The following is a 10844-nucleotide window of genomic DNA, read 5'->3' on the forward strand; positions in this document are numbered from 1 at the left end:
AATATATGTTTATTGATGTCAGAGAGGGAGAGGGAGACAGAAACATCAGTGATGAGAGAGATTCCCTGATCAGCTGCCTCCTGGGCACCCCCCACTGGGGAGGACCCCCCCCCCCCCTGCCCTGGACCCGAATGGAACCCAGGCCTTTCAGTCCGCAGGCCGGCGCTCTACCCACTGAGCCACACCGCCCAGGGCAGGAGGCCACCTTCAAAGCCCCATTGGCACCTGCTGGGCCAGTTCACACAGCCCAGGAGGGAGGGGGGAGCCATCACTCCCCTCAGAGGCCCGCAGCCCCCCTAAGGGTTCCGCTGTCTCATCCACCAGGAACCCCAGGGGCTCTGTGGGGACCCAGGCCTTGCGCCCCACATATCAGATCCAGGGGCAGCGGGAGACCCCGTGTCACTGCAGGAAGGGGGGACCGTCCTGAGGAAGGACAGACCTGCCCGAGGCTCAGCCCCTGCGCCGGGGAAGGGCCGCTGCTGCTGAGGATAAAGCCCGGAGGCCGCGGAGGAGGCGGAGGTGAGGCCCCGGCACAGGGGGTGCCCCGGGGCCCAGGTCCGGCCCAGCTGCCCCTGCGGAGCCGCCAGGAGCACCGGAGCGCGGCCTGCACAGCGGCCCCCGGGCCCAGACCCGCAGGCGGAGGTGGGACCTGGGGCAGCGCTTCCTGGGCGCTGAGTGCCCGGCGCTTCGGCCTGAGCTGCGCTGTGTCCCGGGGTCACCGGCCTCGCCTCCGGCCGCGGGGCGTGAGCAGGAGCGGCTCTGGCTCCTGTGCGCGGGGCTCCCCCAGACCCAGGGGGGCGCGGGGTAGGCGCTGCGCTTCCTCCAGGGGAGACCCCCCCGCGGCGCCTCCCAGGGGCTCCCCGCCCAGGAGGCTCTTCTCCAGCCCCGACCCTGGGCCCAGCCAGGAGCTGGGCGGCCGCGGCACCCCGGGCCCTGGGGTCCGTGTGCAGACGGAGCAGCGGGAGCCGCACTCTGCAGCGCAGCCTGGGCCCAGCGGCGGTGGAGGCAGCGGGAGGAGGCGGCGTGGGGCGGGGTTCCCGGCGGCCGGTGGCAGGGCGGGCGGCGGCGTGGGGCGGGGTGAGCGGCAGGGGGCGGGGTGGGTGGTGGCGGGGTGAGCGGCGGCAGGGGGCGTGGCGAGCGGCGGCAGGGGACGGGGTGAGCCCAGCCCTGGCACCTGAGCGCCCATCGGAGGCCAGCCTGGCCCCGGTCCCCGTGAGGAGGCCGAGGAGGGGGACGCGGCGAGGAGAGCGCAGGCGAGCAGCACCCGCAGGTCTGCAACATGCGCCCCACGCACAGCATGAGGAGTGCGGGCCCCGGTGCCAGAGGCCGGCCCACCCTGAGCAGGTGACCCCTGAACCCCGAATTTCATCGGGTGCGGCAGGACTTGGCGCCTCTCCCGGCCGAGCTCCTCAGGCAGATGGGTGCCCGCTGCCCCCCAGCGCTGTGAGGAGGGACCCTGAGCAGGAGAGCTGGTGACGGGCTCCACTGGGTGCCCCCAGGGCTCAGCTCAGGACCGCCTGGCCCGCGGGCACCCGGCACAGGTCCTGCGCGGCGCCCCCTGCCTCCTCCTGGGCCGGACCCGCTGGCTCACAGCTGGGGCCCCGCCATCCGCTCTCCCACCAGGGGCCCCCACGCACCCCGCTGGGCAGCCGTGTCCCCCGGGCGGTCTCGTCCAAGCGCCAGTACATTCCCCGAACTCCAAGGAGGGCGACGTGAGGGCCATCGCGGGTGACATGGGTGCCCATCCCGCCGCGTCCTGCGAAGAGCTGGTTCCCACGGGGGAGCCCCTGAGGGGGACCCCCCCCCTCCCTCAGTGACGGGCGGGCTGGAGCCGCCATGAGGGGCTGGAGCACAGGTTTGAACAGCAGCCATGGCGGTGAGGCTGGCCCTCAGCCCAGGCCTCCAGCACCCCCCCCCCCCCCCCCCCCGCCCCGCCAAGCCCTCCAGGAGGCCGGCACCCCCCTCCCCATCGTGGTCACCAGCTCCTGTCTGTCCCACCCCTGACCCCAGTCCCAGTGGCTGGGAGAGGGTGGCCTTGGTGTGCGCTCTGCATCTCTCTGTCTCTCTCTGTCTCTCTCTGTCTCTCTCTGTTTCTGTCTCTGTCTCTGTGGAGGTTTGGGTGGGACCGTGAGGATGAGGCCGGCCGGTTCTGCGAACCGAGCTCGGATCCAGCCTAACGCCTAACGACGCTGCCCTGGACTTAGCGAACGCGGAAATGACGGGAAGCGCGCGCGGCTCCCTCTGGGGGATGTAGTTCGCCCCCAACGACGTGGCCTGCGTGCGGCCTTTGTGCCGCCGTCCAGCGGTGAGTGGTCCAGGGCGTGGCAGGGCGGCCAACACGGGCCGGTGTCCGCAGACCTCGCTTGGATTCCGATCCTTGTATAAGCAATTTTGGAGCCGCGGGCGGGGGACGGGTCAGGCTTGCAACAACCCGGATGCGAGCGCGCAGCCCTATGGGAGCTGTAGTCCGCCCACTGTTTGGCGCAGGCGCAGTCCCCGTCGGTACCGGGCCGCGGCCTCCGTTCTGACGCCCGGCGGGTAAGCGAAAATGGGGTGGCCGGGCGGGAGAGGCCACGCTGACCGGGGACCCGGCGTCTGCCCGGGGGGCTCCGGCCTCAGTGTGTACCCACCACACGCGGTCATGTCCAGTCCGTTTGTTCCTTGGCTCCCCGGGCGGGTCGTGTAGGGGGCGGGGCCGGGGAGGGACCTGGGGTCTGAGAGCGGCGGGTGGGGCAGGGGTGGGGCCTCCCGGCTTTGGGGCGCAGTTGGAGAGACAGCCGGCCCCACCCAAGGGACCTAGCCAGCCTGACCTGCACCCCTCGCCTGCTGTGGGGGGAGGGGGTGCGGATTCCGAGGGTGGGAAGGGCTCAGGTTCCCAGGACGGAGTCCATATGCAGCCTCGTCTTCCTAAGGGGCCTTCTCTCCTGACACATGGAGGTGGGGGCGGGGGGACCCCAGAAACACGAGGTTTTAATCCCAGACCACTGGGACCCAGAAAAGAGACGCATGAGTACTGACTATGCCAGGCACCCTGCAGGATCCTTTACTCATTAATCAACCAGGTAGTTCTTTTTTTTTTTTTTAATATATTTTATTGATTTTTTACAGAGAGGAAGGGAGAAGGTCAGAGAGCCAGAAACATCAATGAGAGAGAAACATCGACCAGCTGCCTCCTGCACACTCCCCACTGGGGATATGCCCGCAACCAATGTACATGCCCTTGACCGGAACCGAACCTGGGACCCCGCAGTCCGCAGATTGAAGCCCTATCCACTGAGCCAAACCGGTTTCGGCTCAATCAGGTAGTTCTTAGTCCTTGTCTCAGGAGCCCTTGCTTTTTATTAACACAATTTTTCCTAAGGCTAGGTAGAGACATAAACTTCAAAGGTAGGGTTTACAGAAGCATTGTCAGATTGGGGAATAGTCTACAGCTATTCAGGTGTTTGGCCAACAGGACGCAATAACGTGTAGACTGAGATGCCCTGTGCTGTCTGGCAGCAAACAGTCATCCTATTCAGGTTTGGGGGAAGTGCCCTTTAGCCACTTCAACAGGTAATTACATATGTGACTCAGCCCTTGTTGAGCCCCCAAGTTTCATCAACCTTTAAAAAAAAAAAAAAAATATATATATATATATATATATATATATATATATATATATTTATGCCAAAACCGGTTTGGCTCAGTGGGTAGAGCGTCGGCCTGCGGACTCAAAGGTCCCAGGTTCGATTCCGGTCAAGGGCATGTACCTTGGTTGCGGGCACATCCCCGGTAGGGGGTGTGCAAGAGGCAGCTGATCGATGTTTCTCTCTCATCGATGTTTCTAACTCTCTATCCCTCTCTCTTCCTCTCTGTAAAAAATCAATAAAATATATTTTTAAAAAAATAAAAAAATAAAAAATATATATATATATTTAAATATATTTTGCTGATTTTTTTACAGAGAGGAAGGGAGAGGGATAGAGAGTTAGAAACATCAATGAGAGAGAAACATCGATCAGCTGCCTCCTGCACACACCCCACTGGTGATGTGCCCGCAACCAAGGTACATGCCCTTGACCGGAATCGAACCTGGGACCCTTCTGTCAGCAGGCCGACACTCTATCCACTGAGCCAAACCGGTTAGGGCTAGTTGTTCTTTTTTATTTTAAAAGTATATTTTTAATATATATATAAAATTTTATTTTTTTAAATATATTTTTATTGATGTCAGAGAGGGAGAGGGAGAGAGAGATAGAAACATCCATGCTGAGAGAGAATCATCTATGGGCCACCTCCTGCACGCCCCCCACTGGGATGGAGCCCACAACCTGGGCCTGTGCCCTAACCAGGAATTGAACCGTGACCTCCTGGTTCCTAGGTCAACGCTCAACCACTGAGCCACACCAGCCGGGCTAAATATGTTTTTATTGATTTCAGAGAGGAAGGGAGGAGAGAGAGAGATAAAAAACATCAATGATGAGAGTAACTGATGGCTGCCTCCTGCATGCCCCACACTGGGGACCGAGCCTGCAACCTGGGCATGCACCCTGACCGGGATGAACTGTGACCTCCTGGTTCATAGGTCGATGCTCAACCACTTAGCCACGCCAGCCGGGTATTCAACCAGGTATCTAGATGTCCCAGATGCCCACCCCCATCTTATGCCCACGAGCGTCTGCCTAGACCCAACGCAGTCCCTGCCCCCGGCAGAGCACGGAGTGGGGGTTGTCGGAGAGATGATTGTAAAAAGCCGTGCACACATCACAACCACATAGCTCCCATCCTGAACACTGCAGTGAAGACAACACACACAAGAAACATGACGAGGCAGGATCCGGGTGCATGGTCAGGGCCGCCACGGACAGGTACAAACACGAGGGAAACGCACCCGGCCTCGGGCCGATTTCATTTAGGACGACCCGTCGGGGTAAAGCACCAGGAACACGGAGTGGATGTGTGTCTCAGACGATAGCAGTCAGTCATGTGTATACTGCTGTTCCGCTCTGGGTGCAGACGCTGGCCCACTTTGACTCTGGTGACCTCCATGTCGCGCCGCCACGCTCACTGTAGGGCGGACGGAAGCCGAGGCACACCAAGCCGTGCCCAGGGATCCCAGAACGGACACAGTCATCCCCAGGAAGTCATCTGTATAACCAGGGTCCTCGGCTTTCCCATCTTTGGAATGGGCGTGCGTAAATTTCCCATTGTTCACCAGCAGCACCCGGAACAGCCCTGGCTCACCGCAGGGGCCCGGGAAATGCCAAGCCCCAGCGTGGGACAGCATCTGGAGGTGCATATTCCTGGGTGCATGGCCTTGTCCATCTTCGGTGTCCGCAGAGGTGGATCCGGTCTTCACGCATCACATCCCCCTCACCCTGACCTGCTGCCTCTCTTGCACATTTAAGACCGTGTGGTTACACGGGGCCACCCCAACAATCCAGGGTAATCTCAGGTGATGGGCTAACATCAAAGATTAGCATCCTCAGCTCCTTGTCCACAGGTGGGTGACAGCACACTCAATGCAGGGCTGAGGGCGTGGCATCTTGGGAGACACTGTTCTGCCAGTCACACTGGACTAGACCATTCCCCCTAACTTTTCACAAGAGCGACACATATGGGGAAGGTGCCACGTCACACGTTCTCTGCCAGGAAGGAGGGGGAGAGACTGCTTGTGTTTTCCGTTCAGCATGTGTGTGGACCCCTGTGGTTGTGGGGGGTACAGTGGTGAGTAAGGCAAACAAAGACCCTGCCCAAGGGGTCTTCTCACTTAGGGACACAGACAGACTAACCCAGCTCCAAGGGCTGCAATGCACCACAGCCATTTATCAACCCTCTTGGTGCTAGACATTTCAGCAGTTCCCGCTGTGGGGATCTGATGGGCTTCTTCACATCTGAAGGGAGTGGCCCCACAGGGAGGGACCTCCAGGAGGAGACGGGCTCTGAGAAACGGGCGGGCTGAGGGGTCCTTCCCTCTACCATAGGGGTGGAGAACCTTTTTTCTGCTGAGGGCCATGTGGATATTTATAACATCATTCGCAGGCCATATAAAATTATCAATTTAAAATTTAGCCTGCTGTATTTGGCCAAACAGTTCATTAACTCCCCCCTAATGCGTTGGCAGGGCCAGACCAAATGATTTTGTGGGCTTTTTACAGCCAGCAGGCCGGATGTTTCCCACCCCTGCTCTCCCACCCCTTGCTGTAGTACACGCTGTGTGAGCCCGCACCTGACATTCCGCTCCTTCCAAGCCTGGGTGTCTGTTGCATTTTCCCTGAAGGCTCACTCTTCTTTTCAGCACTGTCTTCCTCCAAAATTCTCTGTGCAAACTCCATCAGTACCCCTTATACCAACTCAACTTTGTGTTCTCTGAACATTCTCTTCCTTCTCTGGTTTGCAAAAACATATAGTTAAATGGTCAAAGCCACTCGTGCCTTGAACTTTTAGAAAATAACGGTTTAATTCTTCCATCCACATATTCACCAATAAACTTTTCCTCCCAGAACAGCGATTGAGGGACAATTCCTTTTTCTTTTCTTTTTTCAGACTTGGAAACAAAATTGAAAGCCAAACTGTCAGCTGAAAAGCAAGATGCCTCTGAGGGACTATCCAGCCTTGTCCTGGTGGGAAGGCTCCCGTGGGACGGTCTGTGGAGCTCTAAGGGTGAAGACGCCGAGGGGCGCCGGGAACGGAGCTGTGAGAGCCTTGATGGCCGTGGGGTGCAGGCAGCACACTTATGAAGACATCTGTTCAGCTGCAGCAGCCCGGGAATCGGTTTGGGGAAAGCTTAACTCTGAGCCCTGATCGCCCAAGTCAGCCCGTGACTCCTGAAAGACAAGACTCTCATACATGGAGAATGCACAGAAAAAGGGAGAATCCATACTCAGAACTGAATGCACAACAGGAAACCTACGCAAAGGAGAACGCCTACAGGCGCCTGGAGTGTGGAAAGGTGTTTGGTCACAGCTCTGCACTCACCGAGCACACAAAGGAGAGACCTCAGGGACGTCAGGAATGCGGAAAAGGCTTCCGAAATAGCTCGGCACTTACCAAACACCAGAGGATCCACACTGGTGAGAAACCGTATGAGTGCACGCATTGCGGGAGGACCTTTAACCAAATTGCCCCACTGATCCAGCACCAGAGAACTCACAAGGGCGAGAAGCCCTATGAGTGCAGTGAATGTGGGAAGTCCTTTAGTTTCAGGTCCTCCTTCAGCCAACACGAATAGACCCACACGGGCAAGAAGCCGTACGAGTGCAGTGAATGTGGGAAGGCCTTCCGGCAAAGTATCCACCTCACCCAGCACCTGCGGGTACACACCGGGGAGAAGCCTTATGAGTGCCCTGAGTGTGCAAGGCATTCAGTCACAGCTCATCCTTGACCAAACACCAGAGAATCCACACTGGAGAAAAGCCCTATGAGTGTCGTGAGTGTGGAAAAGCCTTCACCCAGATCACACCACTGATTCAGCATCAGAGGATGCATACGGGAGAGAAGCCCTATGAGTGCAACGAGTGTGGAAAAGCCTTCAGCCAGAGCACACTCCTGACCGAGCATCGGAGGATTCACACAGGGGAGAAGCCCTACGGGTGCAAGGAGTGTGGAAAAACTTTCAGCCACAGCTCATCACTCAGCCAGCACGAGCGGACACACACGGGGGAGAAGCCCTATGAGTGTAGTCAGTGCGGCAAGGCCTTCCGGCATAGCACACACCTCAGTCAACATCAGAGGATCCACACGGGGGAGAAGCCCTATGAGTGCAGTGACTGTGGCAGGGCCTTCAGACACAGCTCATCCCTAACCAAACACCAGCTGATCCACACCGGGGAGAAGCCCTATGAGTGTGACGGGTGTGGCAGGGCCTTCAGACAACTGTCTTCACTCATTCAGCATCAGAGGATCCACACGGGGGAGAAGCCCTATGAGTGTAATGAGTGTGGCAGAGCCTTCAGCCAGAGCTCCCTCCTCATAGAGCACCAGAGGATCCACACCAAAGAAAAACCCTACATGTGCAATGAATGTGGGAAGTCCTTTAGTCACAGCTCATCCCTCAGCCAGCACGAGCAGACACACACTGGGAAAAGCCATATGAATGTCCAGATTGTGGGAAATCCTTCAGGCAGAGCATTCACCTCACTCAGCACCGGAGGATCCACACAGGAGAAAAGCCATACGAGTGTAAGGACTGTGGGAAGGCCTTCATACACAGCTCCTCCCTGACCAAGCACCAGAGAACTCATACTGGGTAGAAGCACTCTACAGGAGCTGGACCATAGGAAGCCTTAAGCCATCGTTCATCTCTGCCCTTCCTATACCTGATCCAATCATACTCATGGGCAATATCACAGACTTACGCACACACCTTCACACATACTAGTAGTACGCTCCTCAGATCATTCTAACAGTAGGGAAATGTAGAGATGATGAATGTTGAAGACCGTCAGATGTGAGTGCCCATCAATGCTATATTATAGAAGCCACAAAAATGAGAATTGAGAAAATGTACTGGATTTGGGCATGACTTATAAGAATTCACCAGATTCCAAACTTGAGATTTTCAAAATGGCGAGACCCCAATTAATGCTGTTCATAAAAGAAAACCAAGCGCAGTGACATTTTATCTTCAATGCACATCATATGCTTGAGTGGGGAGAAGTGCTCATGTGTGGTGTGAATTGACACTGACACTCCCTATAAACACTATGGCAGTGTTCCACACGAGAGTGGCATCCATGTGCAATCCTCATGCACTCCACTGTCTCAGAAGTTCTGATCTGTGTGTAAAACAATTGATCAAGGTACATGGCAAACAGCCTCACAGATTTGAATCCCATATGACAAAGTATCAATTGGACCATAAACATTTTAAACTAGTTTTCGGCATTCGTTTGCAATAAATCCTTATTTGCCATGGAATTGAAAACTTTTGAATAGGAAGTCTTGAAATATAACTTGCATGGAGCCTTGCAGGTTCTGTGACTGCTTTTGCTACTCTGTTTAGGCTATACATATACATATATATATATATATATATATATATATATATATATATATATATTTTACAGGACTCATAGAAATTAAAAAGACAAATGGGCCCAGTTGGCTTGGCTCAGTGGTTGAGCATCGACCTATGAACCAGGAGGTCATGGTTCCATTCCTGGTCACGGCACATGCATGGGTTGCAGGCTTGATTCCTAGTGTGGGGCATGCAGGAGGCAGCCTATCAGTTATTTTCTTTCTTTTTTAAAAATATTTTTATTGATTTTTTACAGACAGGAAGGGAAAGGGATAGAGAGTTAGAAACATCAATCAGCTGCCTCCTGCACACTCCCCACAGGGGATGTGCCTGCAACCAAGGCACATGCCCTTGACTGGAATCGAACCTGGGATCCTTCAGTCCACAAGCCGACGCTCTATCCACCGAGCCAAACCGGCCATGCCCAGTTATTTTCTTTCATAATTAATGCTTCTATCTGTCCCTTTCTGAAATCAATAAAATATATTTTTTAATTTTTGATTTCTTATTTTTTAAAATGTGTTTTTATTAATTTCAGAGAATAAGGGAGAGGGAGAGATAGAAACATCAATGATGAGAGAGAATCATTGATTGTCCGCCTCCTGCACACCCCCAACTGGGGATCGAGTCCACAACCTGGGCATGTGCCCCTGACTGGAATTGAAGCCGGGACCCCCTCAGGCCACAGGCCAACACTCTATCCACTGAGCCAAACCAGCTAGGGCTAAAAATATATTTTTTTAAAGAATAAAAAGACAATAAAATAAAATAAAAAAGACAGATGGTGCCATTGCACAAAAAGAACAAGGTTTTTCCTAATTCCCATCTCATAAACAATAGGACTTCCATGTTGTAACCTTTTATTTTGCAAGATTTAGTCCTTTGATAAATGTAAGAGGTAACCCTTTTTTGCAGCATGTTTTCATTGATTCTTCAGTTTCTATTATAATTTAACTTGAAAATCCATTGTATTTCATTGAACCTTAAATCCTCTAACAGCAACTCGCTGACAACCAAACCCCTTAAATGGTGACTTGCCACCCTTGACCATTGCCACACGGCGATTGTAACTAATAACACTCTGGGAAAGAATCCCTTTTCATACAAATGTGCTTGGGTCAGTCTTGCCTCAGACCCTGCAGTGGGTGGTTCCTACCAACTCTGATAAAGAGAAACCCCTGACTGACACCCATGGAGCTGCAAGCTTCGACATCTGCCCCACTTGGGTCTCAGTCGACCCCAGATGCCTGTGTGCCAGCCACACAGACTTTGTTTTTTTCTTTTTTAAAAAAATTTATTTTATTGATTTTTTTACAGAGAGGAAGGGAGAGGGATAGAATCATCAATGAGAAAAAAACATCCATCAGCTGTGTCCTGCACACCCCCTACTGGGGATGTGCCCACAACCAACGTACATGCCCTTGTTCGGAATCGAACCCGGGACCCTTCCATCCGCAGGCGTCCGACGCTCTATCCACGGAGCCACACCATTAGGGCAGACCTTGTTTTTCTGAACTAGTGTTTCACAGGGGGACCCAAGACTTTTGTCATCAAAATCACCTGGGTGTTGCTTATACATGCAGACTCGGGCCTTGCATCCCAACAAATGAGTCCAAACCTTTGGGGTGGGGTGATGAGGCCGGCAGTTGTATTCTCTCTATTGTGAAGGTCCTGCTCTAGACACAGAACTTGCTGCCCTTCTCAGGGACTGGAGGAAGGCCTCTCTGCTTCCTTCAGGGGCTGCTCCCTCCACCTGCCACTAGGCCATGTCCACCTGTTTCCCCGTCTCTGATCCATGAAGCTTTCCTCAAGGAACCCTTTCCAGAGACTTGTAGCGCACACAGCA

General features: G+C 54.7%; 1 protein-coding gene across 1 annotated transcript; it reads left to right on the top strand.

Moving 5' to 3' along the window:
• Positions 1 to 6835: 6835 nt before the first annotated feature.
• Positions 6836 to 8981, top strand: LOC307116177 (uncharacterized protein; the record flags this gene model as incomplete). Its single annotated transcript, XM_079799848.1, has 2 exons — positions 6836 to 7163; positions 7331 to 8981. The coding sequence occupies 2 exons, from the start codon at positions 6836 to 6838 to the stop codon at positions 8200 to 8202; spliced, it is 1200 nt and encodes a 399-aa protein (XP_079655974.1). The 3' UTR covers positions 8203 to 8981.
• Between the last annotated feature and the right edge of the window lie 1863 nt (positions 8982 to 10844).

This window comes from Cnephaeus nilssonii (assembly GCF_951640355.1).
Source record: "Cnephaeus nilssonii genome assembly, chromosome: 20".
Classification (NCBI taxonomy): Eukaryota; Metazoa; Chordata; class Mammalia; order Chiroptera; family Vespertilionidae; genus Cnephaeus; species Cnephaeus nilssonii.